An 18,669-nucleotide genomic window follows, 5' to 3' on the forward strand; every position below is an offset into this window, starting at 1 on the left:
CCCCTGGAAGGGATGGGAACAGGTACGGTACAGTACTCGTTCCGGGGACTCTATTCGCTACATGCTTCCTCACCTATTTTACCGGGTTTTTTTTTTCGTCTTTTTTCTTTCTTTTTTTTTTCTTGCTTTTCCCCACCCTCACTGTTTTTGTTTTGTTTTTTTTTCTGTCTGTGTGTCCACCTTTCGCGTATGTTTTTGAAGGCCCCTTACCCATGAAAAGTTGCCACGCTAGCAAATTTCGTAAATGAAAACCGTCCACACACTCACAAAACAAAAAGAGCACGACAGCGAGTGCGGCTGCCTTTCTTCTATTTATCCCCCCCCCCCCTCCCCTTCCCGTCAGCCACAGGTTCTAGCCAAACCATGGCACTGGAAAAACAATTTTTTTGAGGACGGAATCAGCTACCACGTAGTGCAGAAAGAATTCAAACACCAACTAGAATGGTCTTTCAGGAGACCACATGTCTCTCTATTTGTTTGTTGAATTCAAGAAAGGGAGGAACCAATTTAAATTGAATTTGGAGCAAGAACCGCTCAACATCCTGAATGCAAGGCTATTTAAAATTCACGCTTATTCGTGCATACAGGCCCGGATAACAACTGCTTGGCCTACACAAGAGAAGTCTGAAATGAAAAGACAATGTGTTGCATATAACTCATGCCGGTTTGTGTCCGGGAGCGTTTTACTTTGAAAGCGCGATTTATTCAAAACTTTGGACGTCCTAATTAGAGTGCGCCGTAGATACGAAGGCAGACGGGACGTCCACATTTTTTTCTCTTTGCGCTTATATTTTTCGTTGTTATTTAGCACCCAGTTTTGGTTCTTGTGATACATTCTTACCCATCCGCGGCACATGAAATGGCCCAATGATTTATTGATCAGCGTCGACAATGGAAGATCTTTCGAGGGAGCCGCAGTAGAGCATTCGGCAAAGGCGCTTTCGGTCTTATCTGCTTCCTCAAGCGAAACACAGTCTGCGCTCGTCGATAGGTATTTCTTTTACCGCAAAATTCATCGCATATATAAAGAACAGCACCGTCTGATCCTTCTATTAAAAAAAAAAAGGACGTGCTGGGAGAACTGTCCCGCCTGAACCTCCCCTTTGTAGTATATAGGGTTGTTGTGCATGCTTGCGATTTATCTTACTTAAACTTTCCCCCGTCCTGTCTCAATCGTGCTTTTCAAAAGCTACATTTAGCTTTTTGTTCTAGCATCCTTCGTCACACCTGTTTTTTTTTTTCGCTTTCGTTTTTGTGTTTGCAAAACACAGATAGAGAGCTGCGAATAATTTTTCATCGGCGGGAGATAAGTTATTGACTGTATTATTTCAGTTTCCGCATAATAATAGAGATATGCCACCGTTTCCAGACGACGAGGAAATCTATAGGAAGTTATGTTTCTATGAAATTTTTTCCAAAACTATCCATAAGAACTGTAACACCGATCGTTCCCGGTCTCGCTTCGAAATGTTCCCAGGAGAACAAATGCGTCCTCATCTTATCTCCTCATTCCCGTCGAGACAGAGTTTAGTGGTATCACTTATAACAATTACACGCTTGTTGCAAAGTCAGATAGACAATCACAATATAACCCAGGATGGCCTACCAAACTAAAATAAAAATTTAAGAAAATCCAAAGCTGCTCTTGCTTACAAACAATTCGTTGGTTACTGCATTCTTGCCGTAGCATAGCTGATATAGCTAGTTGCGTATACGCGGGAAAATGTTGCGGTCATCCCATACATGCACTGTATCTCGCATTGTTTAATGAAGCTGGCACAGGGTTTGGGTGTTCAGGCTGTTTTTCGGCTCCACATAAGTAGTCAGAAATGAAAACGGGCAACTGTCCGGTTAAAACAGGCAAGCAGTATGTTGACTGAGTGCACGGAGTTGTTTACAGAATACCCCTTTTCTGCGGTGCCCACTACTGGAGTAGGAGCGGCAGGTGTTTGAACAATCGACTGCGGGGGGACCATAACAATGTGGGAAATGGGAAAGAAACTTTGTGTTTCGCTGTCGAGATTGTTGTGACTTCTGTCGCCAGCAGGCACAAAGATGACCGCACCCGCATTATCACTAAAGATGCACTCAGGGCGCGGATAAGACTTTTGTGTCAGTAAGACCTCAAAAGCATTGTTAGACTAACCATTTTTTTTTTTTTTGGCGGGCTCACTTGTGAATGATTTTTAACTGTCTTGATTCCTTGTTTTCTTCGTCATTTTTTCGTGTTCTTTCCGGTTGCCGGGTTTTTGTTCCTTCTGGAATACGTACTTATAAATGTCGCTTCAAATGAAATCACAGCAGTCGTAAGTTTCAACTCGCCCTCGTGTCTTCTCATTTCTGTGTCTCCTTTAAACATCCGCGCTTCACACAAGAATGATTCTCGTAGTATTTTGGATAGTGCTTCTCGTGTTATAAATATGATGGAAATTAAGGAAAGATGGAGATATACTATATATCTGGCAACGGGAGGACGAATTCACGTTAATTTCGTTGAAAGGAAAGTTTTGTGCCTAGGAAATAGTAAAGACATGTTTCTACATTGCGGTGAGCTTGCTTCATGTGCAGGTTCTTATAAGCGTGAATGAAATCACTCCTATAGTTTTGTATTACAGCTTCCCCGTGCAACACTCTAGAAATGTTCCACACCACGGATGAATCAATTATTCTACATCGATGCCCACTACATGTTAGCTAGGAAGACACAGCGCCCGTGTATAGCTACTATCGCGCGTCATGTGCCGGGACAGTTATAGCCAGCCTACGCATGGTAGGGGCTTGTTTAGTCTGTTTTGACACACCAGAGTTGCAAACTGCTTAAATTGCTGGGCTGTCTTTTGAAAGTATTACAATGCTTCGAGCTCTCGATTCTGGTCGTTCTCCCTAACTAACGTTCCCCTCTTCCTCTCTGTCTTAATTATTCGCAGGGCGCGAACACAACGTCACCGGCTTCGTGGGCGGCTCGGCCGTGCTACCCTGCGAGGTGGACGAAGCGAAGCTGCGGCCGCGTGTATTTCATCACGTGGACGAAGAACGTGTCACAGGACTGGCAGCGAGTGTACCTGTTCTCCGAGACGGTGAACCGCGTGATGGGCCCGCTGAGCGAGCCTCACCGCGCAACCTTTCAGCCGGGCAACGCGTCCGCCCATTTGCGCATCCAGCCACTCACCGTCGAGGACGAAGGCACGTACAAGTGTGACGTCACATACGTCCAAGGAAAGTGCCCGTCGTTGTCCTTCACCAGGCTACAGACGCTCGGTAAGTGTATTTTCTTTTCTTCCGTTGTGCGTAGTGCGGCTCAAAGGTTCAGTATTTCCATAGTCTGCAGTGTCTGGGGCCGTATTCAGAAAAAAAAAAAGCTTTTAAAGCTATAAATGCCAGCAATTCCAACCAATTCTGATGCTGGAGGTGGTATTAGCGAAGTCGACAAGCTAATTGCAAACAGCACTTTCGGAGGAAAAGCTTTGTGAATACGACCCTTCGCAGAGTCTTTGCCATGTAAAAGGGGTGTTTTCACCAGAATTGTACCAGTGATCGCGGTTTCTAAATCATACACTGGCATAGTTGCTCGAGCAGCCATTTGAATAAACGTGCTGGCCATACCAGTCGACATATTTGCTGAAATATTCAACTGAGAAGGCAATTAGTAGTACTTTTACTTAACTGCATCCTTCAGAGACGGTTACTTTCTTGATTAGCTCTCCTGGATTCATTGCTGCAGCAATGGCTTGCAAGCTACCGAGCCGTCGCTCGACAGCCTCTCTTCATTTACACAATGCTGAACGTGACCGCGGTGGATGGCCACGTCCTAGGCATCTTACAAAACAGTACTCGGTCAGCTATGCCCCTAATTAACTTCTGATAGCCTCACCGACAAGCGTGAGGTCTCGAAGGTTCCGCAATTTGACTTCACCAAAGGGCCAAGGCTGAATACGAGAGAAACAATTAAATACTTTTATTTAAGGTCAATACCTGATCCAACATGCTGTTCAACACAATGTTATTACTATGACCCTCACGACTGCCAAGTCATATTGATGAAGTTAAGCAAGAAAAGAAAAACACTGCCACGGGCTTCGTGAAAAAATGGAGGAAATACCGGAAGTCAAAATCAAAATTTATAGTACCACCGCCGAACTTCTCCCGGACTGTCAAACTATTCTGTTGTGTGGAAAGCTAACGTCCACTTTAATTTGTGATTGGTGACTGGCTCTTTCTTTGCCGCGACATATGCATATTATTTGCCCTCACGGGGCAATGATGCATCAAAAAATCACGCTGTATCACAATGGTAAGAGTTCGTCCAATGTCAACGAAAGTAGTCGTCACATACTGCGTACGATCGGATGAACAGGCTGCGCCAAAATACAAAGGGACACCTACGCGGCACACAAGCAATGATTGGCAGAGAAAGGGTACCTCTGACTTCACGTTCTAGTACTTCCTAAGAAAAAGTATTTCGTGTTAGGTTAATTGGTGAAACATAGTTATTAGCTACTTAATTAGTCGCTTTTTTGTTTAAAAATGTGCCTTAATTGTTAGTTTTGTTGCCATAATAGGGTCAGCTGACTGTCTTGAATGTCATTTAGTTGTTCTCTTTTATTACAGTCATCAGTGTGCATAGCTATCGAAAGCAAAACTTCATATAATATAAGCACGAAGAAATAAGTTGCCCTTTCTGCGTGAAAATGAATCGCTTCCTCTCGTGTCTTTGGCAGTGGTGTTGTACTTTTGATTTTTTTTTGAAAAAGCACGATATAAGACCCTCACAAGTGTCATATTATAATATTTCATTTAAGAAATACAACGCGTAAATACGAGATAAACAAACGATACAGGGAACAAATAGAAAAGCGCCGGCTTCTTGAAGCAGCTTTTATTACTTGTGAAAGACGTGTATCTAAGTTTAGTCATAAAAGCGATTTTATCGTTGTAGCAAATATTACTTGTGTCTCCAGTATTCACCATAACATGCAAATGAAAGTATCGTTTCCGCCAGTTGTACTCTTCCACGTTGTAACAACCGTTTCAGTGTGAAAGCCGTTACATAAAGGTTGGTATAAATGCCTTTATGTTGTTCCCGCAGCTTTTCTACGCTCTGTTAATATAACTATTTCTTTATTACACGTGTCGTTGGGGCCGCACTGGTTTTATCACAGTCATAAAACTTTGTCCGGAATAAAAAAGGGAGTTGGTTGTTCTTAAAATATACTGCTTTTCCTATCCCTAGTGATGGGCAGCACCCAGTTTCGATGAAATAAAACCGCGTTCGCCAAGTACAGCAGAAGCGAGAAGGATTAAATCTATGGAGTCTGACGTCTAGCTAAGCCCAGATATGTTGTTTTACTGCCGAACTAAATTTCAGGTTTACGATCTCTATCTTGGTTCCCATGTGCCTTTAGGTTCAGACTCTAAGGTGTGCTTACAGCCACATACTCCGCTATGGTTGTTTTGTTTCTGTGTACTTCTCTCCTACGAGAAACATACAGCCATCACATACCGAACTAAACATTTGAAAGGATGCAAGCAATATTTTTTGATTATCAAGAGTGGTCCGCGCACATGGGAAGCCGGGCAACTAATGACGCTACTCCGGTGTGCACTAAAGTTTACATTCTATCACGGTCATTTTAATTAAGGTTTGCTTGTTCTGTTTAGATGTTCATTCATACAAATAAAAAAAGAATAGCGCTCTACTGGGAGCGAAGTCGTAGCAGCACGCTTAGGGCTTTCAACGTGGAGGCAAAAAGGATAAAAAGCTCGCGTTTTGTATACTCTGAAACAGGAACTACACTTACAATTGTGAGATTTTCACATCATATATACTGTATGTACACCTTTGGAGTAGTTCTGCCCAGCCAATTGAAAGTACGAGGGATGGTTCAAAAGTTTCCAATATAATGTTGCCCTAGCTGGACGAACAGTGGTACACTGCCACCCAGACTGAGGGAGCCCCTAGCGTGAGTAACGAATGAATTAGCAATTTATTATTGTCAAAGATAACAGAGTTTATTTGCGTGGTGTGCTTTTGGGGTTATTATGTTGATACTGTGCTGCTATGGTATTGAAAAACTAGATGAAGGGGCAGAAAGTGAGACAGGCATAAATGAGAGATGCCTCAACCTCCAACACTAGTGTATCACAGGTTAGACGAAGGAACAAAGGTTGAGTGTGATGCTTTGGCCAGCGGAAACTCAAAGAATGCTAAAACATACATTTGTAGATAGAGCCAAGAACCATAGCCAAATTTACACGAGTTGTTAAACGTATTCGAGACTGAGAGAACACCACAGAGAGAGAGGAAGAGAGGAAAGGCAGGGACGTTAACCAGAGGCGAGTTTCTGGTTTGCTACCCTGCACTGGGGTGAGGGATATAGGGGTTGGAAAGAGAGCACCAATTTTCTGTAGGTATGTAGACGTGCGGAATGTCCTTCAAGTGGCATAACAAATGCTAATCTAGAAGAAGGAAATTAACGAATGCAAATACTAGACCTAGGATGTGTAAAATATAGAAGTAGCAAGTGGAAAATATACTAAGACTAACACTCACCTAGTGCTCGTCTTTCTCATTACTATGTGTGTTGTGAATTTGCGCTCGTCTTCTAATAGGTAAGGCTGATACAAATACCGATAATAGTATGAGAAACGACATACTAGCACAAAGTACTGCGTCAGGCTTCGATTTACTGGAGGATTTTTATAAGGCCATACAAGTTCGAACGCCCAGGTGCCTTCACCGCTGATACGTCGAGAACGGTATTAGTGCTCGACATACAATTGGCAGTTCATATGTGCATGATCATTTTGGGCGCATCAGGTGCTCCGCACCAGATGGCAAAAAACAAAAACAATATTTCAAAATTTTAATCTTGATATATAAATAATGCGCTTCTGAGAAACGTCAGGCAGAAGATGCACTTGAAAGAAGAATATGTGTTATTTTCGTTGAAAACAAATATTCACACTGCAATATTAAAGTCGGTCATTATTTCGGGGCAAAATTTTATCATTACACCTCTTAAGACGTTTTGCTAAAGTGTCAAAATAGTAAAGCAAGATCCACAATCAAATATTCACATTCCATATCGGATCACACTTATTGTAAATATTTAGGTATCTTAATAGGCGCTTTTACAGCGACTATATCATTTTGTACTGACATACATGTGGCCCTAACATGCCAAAGTCTTTGGCAGGTTAGAGAATACATTGAAACATAATAGTAAAATATAAGCCAAATACTTTTTTTGCTGCGCTCTAGCTCACTAGCTCTCTCCCGTGAGAAATAAAAAAGTGCGCAGGTGCGTCTTGTGGCCCTTGTGCGCGTATGACAGAGCTCCGGTCTGACAGTATAGCCTTTTGACAACGACTACTCAGCAAGAATGGAATGAGAAATCGCCGGAGCTCGACTCAAACAATCAATTGAAAGTCACCCTGTATCTGGCGCACAGTGAGAAATGTCAATTAGTGAATGGTAACGAAAATCGACAATTACTAGTTAAGACATTTTAATAAAAGCCGTCGACTTATCTACTAGCGAATAAAATCCACTGTGCTGCACAGAAGTGGCCATTTTACATTTAATTGTGTGAATTTACGCCGTGACGCAACTCATAGTGCAACCGCTGTTAAGTAATAAAAAAAGCTCCGTATCTTGAGAGTGCCCCGTCGAAAGTTTTTTTGCAAATAGAACTTTTCATCTTTACAGGGGCTATAGCTCCGAAATTTATATTGCGCACAAATACTATGCAAAATTTTCGTTTGCATATCTTCGTTCGGCAAAGGAAACGATTTAATCGAATGAATATGATAGCAAATATGACATTTAGGGAAGATGGATCATTCTTATGCTAGAAGTACAATAAGAGGACACGTTCAAGAGCGTAAACAACGGGACTTTACCGATCAATTTCGCCTGGTGTAGAGCTAACATTGCTTTTAATATTTTTCTTTTCTTCTTGAGCGTTCTCAGCAATGTTAAACAATGTGAAGCAGTCCATCGTTTGTAAGCGCTGTATTATAACTCTGTTTTATTTTTTCGGCTTATCTTCCTAAGTGAGTAACGCTGTCGCTGTTGCAGGGCGAAATCGTGCGAGCCTTGTCACAGCATGAGCTGTGTTTATTTGTAGCGACTATCGACTTCATCCAGGGGAGGCAATTTCGAACGATCACTTTTGAGGAGAGGTGGTGTACAAATACCCCCAAGCGGTGGATCTCTAAGGGAAAGAAAAACTAATCTCAAAGGCTACGCTCTTGCCTGTACTGCATTTGCCTTTTGCCAGAAGCGTTTGAAGCAGAGCATGTAGTTCATCATGACCGTCATGCTTTGAAAAATCATCTATACCTTCCCTTTCACGAGATTTTGCAGGACTATAGCCGCATATGTGTCAGCGTTCCTGGTAATACTTGTTCCTGGTGCTACTCGTTCCTGGTACTACTCGTCCCTGGTATACTCGCTCCTAGTATACTCTTTCCTGGTTCCTGTGACTCGCGGACTCGTGAGTCACTGGTTCCTGGGACTCACGAACAACTTTCTGTGGCAATGGAGGGCAGGTACGGACGGCGGGAAAGCCTGCACAAGTAGAGTGCTCCGGAAAGAAGTCCTACATTCACAACTGCATTAGTCTAAGCTGGGGAAGAGAAAACATAAACGTCTTATATACAACAAATAAGTAAGACAAATTGCAACACTGTGCAAAATGTAGCCTATTCAGCTTGTATCCTTCGACATGTGGGTATAATACGAAACCATCGTACGTGGAAGCTACGCTAATTCAGCATCTGTTCCTAGCATTTTCCAATGCCTGCCGCAATACTTGGCGCAGTAACACCCGTGCCGAAGCTCCATACCTGTATCATTCACTTCATTGCCGCAGAAGGCAGTTTAGGAGTAGAAGAGAGCGTCCTTGGTACTGTGGTAATAATGCTGTCGCTCACAGACGCCTCTCGCGATTGTGAAAACATCCCCGAAAGTGATTGCCCGTGAATACGGCCCCAAAACGTCAAGTGTAAAACTATATGGGGTTGACTTAGTATCATCTTCGGGTGTTAATCAAGCCGCTGTACGCTCCACCGAATACCCAATCGAACTTCAACTCTTTTCCTGTCTACGTTGGTAGGGTTACACTGGCGCTTGATACTGCGAGATTCCTCTGCGACTGACTCTGCGAATGACTGACCATTTTTTTCCTCTCCTAATCTATTCTTCCCCTTTCCCCGTCCCCAAGTGCAGGGTAGCCAACCGGGTACGTCCTTGGTTAACCTCCCTACCTTTCCCTCTTCGTTTCTCTCTCTCTCATGGTGCTAAGTCAAAGCTATATTAGGCCACTTGTTACTGATCCAAGCGCACACACATATAAGGAAGTCTGCCAGTTGACTTTGCCTGTTTGACTCCTTTTCCTAAAAACACATTCTCCCTAAAGCTTCTCAGTTTTCATGACAACGCTTAACATCAGTTTCTGCTTCACACTGCCGCTAATGCCATCGTCTAACGATATATACCAATCAGAAGGCTTTGATATATAACGGTTATTGGTGCCTCTACCAGCCCTATCGGTGAACTAAAATATGAATGCGTTCGATTTTACAGCGGTCGTTATTTCGAGGGATGGACCTGTGCCATTGAACGTTAGGGCCGACTCATATACTGGGCTACTTCTATTGTCCTTAGCTATTGAAATTGCCTAACACAGCGGCGAGCGACGCCAGACCAGCCCAAGCTTAAGAAACTGCGGAAGTCGTATCTCAGTGGATGAAACAAAAGCGCGTATGAAATAAAAAGGTGCTTTTTTGAAAGAGCGAGAAGTCAGAAGCCCAGTTTACTATCTAGTGAGGTCTGGTTAGCGTGCCTAAGCTTAACTCGCTGTCCTTTTTATCTTAGTTAGGAAGAATCAAAGTGCGCGTTTTAGAAAACTAAGCAGAGCCTTCACCACAGAGAGGGCCTCAAGAGAAAGAGCCCTGATTAGCTTCTGAGATACACCCCAACTTTCATTTGCTAGAGTGACGATCGTATTTCTAGCCATAAGGAAAATTGGAGTCACTAAGCCAGTGCTATCGTTTGCTTTTGTGGACAAGTTTCCACTTGCATGTGCCTGCTCCAACTTAGATTATTTCGATTTTTTTTAGTCTTGGACTTATGTTCAACGGTGGAGTGCCTTTCACAAAGAACATTTCACGAAGTAAAATCCAATCATCTAAATTGAATATCTGAGATAATAACGAATATGGCGGTGTTTCAATTCTTTCATCTCGAGGCTATAAAAGGTCCCCGTACACTTCTGTGCCGGGCATGGGTGCGTGTTTTTAAAAGCAGCAGTGGGATTGTGGTTGCGGACAGAGATAACAGTGCATTACATAATAAAAATAAAATTACTCTTTTATTGCGCTGTTACAAGCATAAAATTATCTCGTTAAAACTAACAAGCAGGCGCTTAAACGTTTCGCAAGACTGCTGCCTATGAGGTTCAAACACGGGAAGTTATTAATGAACTCGATTCTGCAACGCACGACTCTAAGAACGATCCCCGCGTTCCTAAAAATGTGCTGATATATCAGACTTGCGCGTAAAGACTGAAATATAATTATTTACTTGGAAAGATTTCTATTTCTTAGCAATTTTATAATTTAGCGATTACTTTTTTTTTACTCGGTAACGTTCACTGTAATTCAATTACATTTTTCAAGAATCACTTACATCTAACTAGTTACTTTATTGGTGGGACAAGCTGTAACAGGAGACACACCTTTTAGCACTTGAATTTAGCGGCAACTAAAGCACGACACCCGCGGTCGTTTAACGCGGCAGCCTCGTGGATGTGCCGGTTTCGACGGGCAAGCCCGAGTTTTGCTCACCTTTCTTGGAGGCGCTTTTAGGCGATATGCATAGCATCCGTGAGAGTTGCCACTCAATTTTTTGCTCAGCGTAGTCTATGATATCTCCCATATAGATCCGTTTTGGGCCGTTAAACGCATGTCTTCCTGTCTGTCTGCAAGATACGGGACTCGTGCATACACTTACTTTGCGATTGTAACGCAAGCAGTAATTTGAGGGCTGAATGATAAGCAGTTTTTTTTAATCACATTGCAATTTTAGCCACCTTTTCAAGAAACGTGAACTTCTGCTGGCGTCCCTTACAATTCCTTGGTATGCGTCTAAATGTTAACGAGTAAAGGAGACCGGCAGAAGCTCCACCAGACTTTGCCCGAAGAATTGAGCCGAAAGTGCTATGAATCTACGCCGATGGCAACTTCGGAAGTTGTAGCCGGTAAATCACCCACGTTCCTTTTTTTTTCAGCTTCTCCCTAGCAGGACTATCGTTTCCGAGGTCCACTAACAATGAAATGCTATGCTTCACAGAGGACCCAGATGTGCGCATCGTGGCACTGAGCAAACACGATCTCGTGCGCAAGGTGTTCCATGCGCTACAACACCGCCATTCCTTCCAGTGCGCACATCGAGCGAGCTTAAAGTGTCGGTGACGGCCTCTTTAGAAGAAAAGAAAAATGAATATTACTGACACAAATTTTGAAAAGCAACTCTTAAGGAAGCTAAACAACGCCTGAAGGGCTGCAACCACGCACTGAATGAGCCACGCCAGCTCGCTATATTAGTTAATCTACTTATTTTTTATTGCAATATTAATAAACATTGGAAGAAAAGTAACGTAAAAGTAAACGACTACTTTTTAATAATTGCTCAGTTATGTTCGTGGGGCAGTAATTGGTAACTGTAATCATTACAACTACATTCTGGCTTGAAGTAACTGCAGTTCTAATTGGTAACATTTTTTCTGTAACGTGTACAAGTTTGTGATAGATGCAAATTACGGTAAAAATACTTCAGCTGTGTAGTTATTTTATGTGGCGACGACAGCGCAGATGTTCTTATGAGTTACGTAGATTATCTGGCCTCGACTAATGCATGCAATCCCATGGGAATGCGCACGTGATAGCGCAAGTAGATTAAGACTGATAGATTAGCCACACAGGCATGCGCAGGTCGCCAACCCAATCCAGGAGCAACAGCAGCACAGCGTAAGCGCTGTGAAGTTGATCGGGCACTGTTTTGATTTTGCTTTGACATGTCGGCAAACCTTTACAGGCTTTGCAGCGGGAAGAACACTTTTCTAACCAGTCTTGTTAAAAGAAAATCCTTTAAACTAGATCTCATGATTGCAACAGCCTTAGACTCGCACGAGCGATGCAATCTGTCCAAACATTATTTATTCCTTTGTTATTTTTATTGTCTGTGGGGTGCAACGCGGCATAAAGACTCTCGGAAACAACGCGTCTTAACCAAAAGCAGACAATCGAAAGAAAATACAGGGGCAAAGTTATTTTCTCCTTAGCCGCCCTTAGTAGCTCGAGAGGCCATTGGAGTTAAAGATGGCAGAAACGCCTGAGGAAAACTTGAAACATTTACGCAAGGCTGCGTTTAATCAAGGAGACGCTGTCGGGGCCCTGGCTTCCACTCCCAAATACTTAGTTGGCCTTCGTTCATTTTCTGTTTACTTCGGTGTTCCTTCGGCGCGTAACGTGAGTTGGAAAGCGGAAATAGAAAGAAATTGAATGTGAGGGAAAATTGCGTTCACGTAGGAAAGACTTGTGAAGGCAAACATAAAAACAAAAAGACAGAAAGAGAGGAGAGCGAGCTGTGAGAAGCGTTACTTCGTTTTGAGCACTGTCCTGGTCCAACTTTTGTTTAACCAAAGTAACAGAATAAAGAGCTTGGAGACAGAAGCTTCTATTGAATCCCTTTGAGCATGTAAGTGCAAACAACTGTCATCGTTATAAGACGGATGTTGACGCTTGTTGCGCTGGCGAGCACGCATGCTGACGAGTAAGTAGAATTATCCCAAACATGGAGTACATAACGTGGTCATCACATCTGTATCACCGTACATCTATATCACCATATTTACAAAGGGTGATGATTCTTGCTTTACAGTGAAAGCTGTATATGGCAACGAAAAACCGTTCGTCCCATGTTTCTCTAAACGTCTCCATTGGCTGCGCCGTCAGTTACGTAGTCCTCTACGTCATACGCAAGCGTGCGCGCCATTGGCAGCGCCGTTAGTGACGTCATTCCCTGCGTTGTACCTGCTCTGCCCGCAACGCGGGCTCCTCGGCTTGCCGTTGTCGCATGCGTTCGATATCTCGAGTTAGCTCGGTGTCATGGTTAGCAGCGTCCGCCTGCCATTGACGCTTGCGTTCCACTTCGCGATTTCAACGTGGACGTTTCGTCGCAGCCGAAGCCAAAGTGCCGCTCGAGAAACTCCCACCGAAAGCGGGCGTCGGCAGGCGAGTGCGTTCCCGCCATTGCCACGTTGACGCTGCTCAGCCAGCAACGCCTCCTCCTCGGCTCGCCGTTGTCGCATGCGTTCGATATCTCAAGTTGGCTTGGCGTCGTGGTTAGCAGCATCCGCCCGCCATTGGCGCTTGCGTTCCACTAGAAACACAAACATGTAACCAATAATTGAGAAATGCTTCAATACAGCGTCGGGATTAACCCACTGCCAAGCACCGGGGCCGCACGTTTCAGTTTCGCTGGTTAACCATCTGTACGGAGTGCTTGGGCAGTGTTCTTATTTTAGTACCATGCAGGGACATGGGCTAGAAGACAACTCTTACTAGAGATCGCAGGCCTGAATCGTTCTGCTATGTCTATCGAATAAAGCAACGATACATTTCGCAGTGCCCCTTTCCGGAAGACATAATTGCAGACAACTACTTCAGCAAATACAATGCCTGTACAGAACTTGTGAAAAAAAGACTGTGTTCACCGATTCAACTGGTTTCTTTGCGATTTCGGCTACAAAAAGCGACACTGGCACTCACACACATCGCACGTCGGCGATGTTGTGACCTTGCTAACCTAGTTCCGATGTACGACGATCACGTATTGCGATGAGGTTTGTCATGTTTTGCCTCGTCACATGGTTTTCGCTGATTGTTATGCAACCATTAGCGCAGTATACGAGCACTTTGTCAGTGATGCGTGTTCTAGCTGAGTGTATTCTTTTTTCATCCGGCGAGCTTTCAGGCTCCTTTATTTCAACTTCGTCGTTAATATGAGCGCATTGATAAGCAATGGAATGATATCCTTCGGACAGCTATATGGCACTTAAATGACAGGCTTTTTAGGGGCGAAGCTCCTTATAGCGGCACCCGTTCCGTCCCCGTCATCGTAAGTAGTAGTGTGTAACCAGTAGTGTGTAACCAGTCTGAGAAAAATGAGTAAAAAAATTCCGAAGTTGTGTCCGTAGCGCGGAATCGAACCAGGGACCCCTCACTTCCGAGCGCGCGGCGTTAGCCCACTACGCTACGAAGCGGACATGGACACACGCACCACGATGGCAATAAATACCCAACATTAACGAAAGGCCACGTTTCTAGCGCGTTTCTAACGCGTTTGTGCTAGCGCGTTACGGCCCGTGTAAGAAGCTGGTGTAAGACGCTGTGACCTCTCCGCCTTACCTTCAACGCGTTTCGAACGCGCTGCCCAAAGCGGTGGCAAGTCAAGTTCAAGTCGAGGAGCGTTTATGAATACGGGGGGTATACTCTCTCAGCAGTCAGGTGATGGCGTCGGCAAACGCGGTGCACGTTCCGGCATGTGTAAATGGCTGCGTAAGACGCTGTGGCCGCTCCCCCTTACTAGAGAGTACTGCACATTTCTAACGCGTTTGTGCTAGCGTCCCCTTAAGCGGGAGATCCGATGATTCCCTCCGGAGCTTCGCCCACTCATCATCATTCACCCCGTGGATAGGCTGTAATTTTTTAAAAGAGAAGTTCCTGGGACCGTCGCATCGTGCGTATGCGACGTGCAAAGCGACAAAACGCTGCTGCGTTTCTTGAAATGCGCTATCCTATATTACCGCGTTTGATGATGCTGTATTACGAACCCTTCATTTCTGTGTGTCCCGGCACACTCTGGAATTTACTCATTCTTCTCATCTTGCAGCCCCTTTTTACCCTTCCCCAGTGCAGGGTAGCCAACCGGGCTCAGCCTTGTTAACATCCCTGAATTCCCCTTGTCGATTCTCTCTCTCTCTTTTTATATCTCTCTACTTTCTTTGCTCATGTGCTCTTTCTTTTTCATCGCTATTTATGGCGCATGCGATCTCCAGTCACACCCAAGGAGCCCGTGATCAAGATGGATGGCCGCCGCCTGGCCAATGGCTCCTTGCTCGGTCCCTACTTGGAGGGCACTACAGTGGTGCTCGACTGCTTCTCATCCGGAGGTCGACCAGCCCCGCAGGTGCTGTGGCGAAACGCGTCCGCCCAGCTGCCCGTAAAGACGTCTGTAACGCCGCACCTACGTGGAATTCACGACGTCACGTCGACGGCGCGCTTTGTGCTCTCGCGCTGGGACCTGGGAGCCCGGCTAGAGTGCGTCGTGATCACCAAGGCCACACCCGCGCCCGTCGTCAAGTGGGTCCAGCTGGACGTGCATGGTGGGTCAGGGCGTATACTTTACAACTTCTTGGTAATATTGTGGGGTCAAGCATTGGAGCGCAAACGCGGGCGGCGTATAGGTGGGCCGCGCATAACGCAGTTGTGTTACACCACCTTTAAATGAAGCCAAACATTTCCAGTATCTTTTAAGCTTCTGCTGCGTTCATGATACGCACGAAATCGAGAAGTTGCACTTGATAATTACAAGTAAATAAATATTTAGTCTCTGAGTTGTAGCCGACCATTGAATGTGCCAAAATCAAACTCAATCGTTTATTTCTTAAGCTAAGTAGACAGCGTAATATAGTATTTACGCCCCTGGTTTGGAAATACATTCACTACATTCACTCCTAATATGTACTAATGTTTTCTCTGAAATAATTGTGACTCATTTTGTATATTACCTTTGTATCACTCTATTATTATTTTTGTTATATTGTCTTGTTCTATAATATGATGCATAATATATGACCAGTGCCTGTGACCCCCCCCCCATGTAATACCCTCACAATGAGGGCCTTTGGGGGTATTTTGAATAAATAAATAAATAAATAAATAAATAAATAAATAAATAAATAAATAAATAAACTATGTCAAGCCACACGCTTTCTGAACCCGCATATTGCTCTAAACGTGGGAGTAACCACATCAACATTACACATGCACTTAGAAACGCCATTGCCTGTATTTACTCTATGTTTAGCACTACCATTCGCTTCTGGAATTCCTATCCCAATAGCCTTGTCGAACAATTGGTTGAAGAATGAATGAATAAAGCCTTTATTTTAAGGAAGGAGACGGCTCTCGCCCGATGTTGGGGCTTAGATTGGAAAGGAATGTAGGTTCCCGGATTGTTGGCTGAGGCACATCTTCATCTCAGTCTTTGATCTTCCGCTTTATGCAGGCTAGAACAACTCCACCAGCTAAGAGACACGTGCTCTTTACCTGAGCTCTTCTTACGTCTAATGCTTGTAGTGTAGGGTGCACATTTAACCCCGTGCCAGCGTGTAGCGCAAGGGTCCGATGAAAAGAAGCGCTTGCTCTGAATAATGCTCATGTTCACACATGCTCCACGCAGTACGGCCTCTTGCTCTACGGCTACGTGGCCCTAACCACCCGGTTGTGGCCGGCGAGATGGTGTCGCTCACGTGCATTGTGGAGGGCGCCAGGCCGGCAGCAAACATCACGTGGTACAACCGGTCCGAACTGGTGCGTCCACAGCCCCCGGCCGCTGAGGACCTTATGAGCGACGGCACGTACCGCACCGCTAGCACGTTGGTGTTCGTGGCCAGCCTTTACGACCACCAAGCCGAGTTCTTCTGCAAAGGAACCAACCAGGTGCTCAAAAACAGAACCGAGGCACCACTTCTGCAGGCCGTCCGACTAGAAGTTCTCTGTGAGTTTACCAGCCTCGCTTCGTCTACTGCGCTCCCTTGAGTCGCCTATAGGATCACCTATTCGTTTTGCCTACACTAAAAAAAAAGTTTAGACAATTTGCGGCGTAGATTTGTCCCCCGCAACTGAATGCTGACCATCTATCTTGGGTGTCTTTTCTTTATTTAACGCTGCGCACCCGGAACTTCCACATCGTCAACGGCATGCGTGTTATCAGAGTGACAACATTCTTCAAAGGAAAGTAGTGAGCGCAGAGTTTTGAACAAAGGAAACGCGAGTACCTGTGATGACAAATATTGCTTGGAGACTAGGTACGCCTGAGAGGGTGTAGAAATTTTTTTAAAGTGTCGTAGAAATATTGGCGCATTCCTGTGCACTTCAAAACCTGTAAAGGGACCAGCTATATCAGTTGTTTTTTTGTTATTGACCAACGTTCATTCCATAAATAACGGTTGTTGCTCACATGTGCAAATAGAGGGAGAGAGGGAAGGCAGGGATGTTAACAAGATGGAAGTGTTCGGTTTGCTATCCAGCATGGATAGAAAATGGTGTTAGAAAGAAGCGAAGAGAGAGTATGAAAAAAAAAGTCAACCGTGATGTCGGCGAGTTGGTTCATCTTGTGGACGATGTTCTAAAGGCGCAAAGAACGAAGGCAGGAAGGAAAACATGCGACAGGGTGGGCACTAATTCCCAGGACCTTCAGGAAGTACGTTCATGACGTACATGCAGGATGACTTTTCAGGTTAATAGGAGCTTCAGGGCTACATTCAGGATGACAGGATGCGAGCTGATAGCGCCCGTTCCATCGAATGTGTTCCTTTCCACCTTCGTTCATTGTTTCATGCGCTGTAAGAGAAAACTAGTAACTACTTTGCGTGTTGACTGAGTCCTGTGCCTTGCAAAAAAAAAAGGACAATAAGGCTTCACTGTATTTTTTATGGGACATCGAGTAACATCTTTGCTGTAGGATCATCACTTACGACAGAAGTCGGAAGTCCAATATTTGAGCACCGTGGTTATTGTACGTCACTGCACAGAATACTGCGGACACTGGCACATAATGTGACACATGAATTCATCTTCGTCGCAATGGTCACAGGTTGCGGTGTCGGCCACTTCGGAGCCGAAGGCAATCTCAACATTAGAAATACTTCGCTGCAGATGTCTTTATCGTTATTTCCCATGAAAAACTGGCATTTTGTGATTATCAAGTGAGCAATTCACTTTTCATAGCCAAGCCAAACAATAAAGAATTGAAAAAAAAGAAAGGACTGCGAAAAGTTAGTCCACAGCTCTTCGGATACAAAGCATGGAGTAGGCGCACAACACTGGGAAATCCGCGTGTTAATAAAAAATATAATAAGCCTGATGCGAACATTCACTAAGAGTTTACGTGTTCTTTAATTGCACTCCGGCTGCTCTCTTGAAGCATAATGAAAACATCCCTTTGTAAAAGGAAGTTGAGCGAGGCACCACTAAGAAAAACGCATAATCCTGAGCTTGTAAACCTCTTATTGTTAAAGAAGCATAATGTTTTTTTTTTGTTTTTTTTCGCTATTCTTTGTTGATAGCTGAACGCGGAAGCTTACCATTGCAGACAGTTACTTAATTAGGTATGCATATTTCTGGAAAAGCGAAAGTGCACCTAAGGACTAAAGCACCGAAAGCGCTAATGAGGTTGCTTGTGCGCACGACAGCTGAACTCAAGTGCAAAGAGAAAGAACGTGGACACAAAGCTTCTGCGTGGCACCTGTTGCTACAGCCTTGCTTCGGCGCAGTTAATACTGGACGACTAAAGGGCCCCCTGTAAAACAGCCGAAG

At 44.4% G+C, this 18,669-nt stretch overlaps 1 protein-coding gene across 2 annotated transcripts in view; it reads left to right on the forward strand.

Moving 5' to 3' along the window:
• The window catches only part of LOC119456071 (hemicentin-2-like), a 208,937-nt gene that overhangs the window by 130,816 nt on the left and 59,452 nt on the right, over positions 1–18,669 (forward strand). For both annotated transcript variants that reach the window (XM_037717669.2, XM_037717670.2), the window contains exons 2-4: positions 2,928–3,258; positions 15,126–15,452; positions 16,532–16,849. In XM_037717669.2, coding sequence (XP_037573597.1) covers positions 3,090–3,258; positions 15,126–15,452; positions 16,532–16,849 — 814 coding nt within the window. In that variant the 5' untranslated portion in view covers positions 2,928–3,089. The remainder of the gene's footprint in view (positions 1–2,927; positions 3,259–15,125; positions 15,453–16,531; positions 16,850–18,669) is intronic.

Source organism: Dermacentor silvarum, chromosome 6, assembly GCF_013339745.2.
Source record: "Dermacentor silvarum isolate Dsil-2018 chromosome 6, BIME_Dsil_1.4, whole genome shotgun sequence".
Classification (NCBI taxonomy): Eukaryota; Metazoa; Arthropoda; class Arachnida; order Ixodida; family Ixodidae; genus Dermacentor; species Dermacentor silvarum.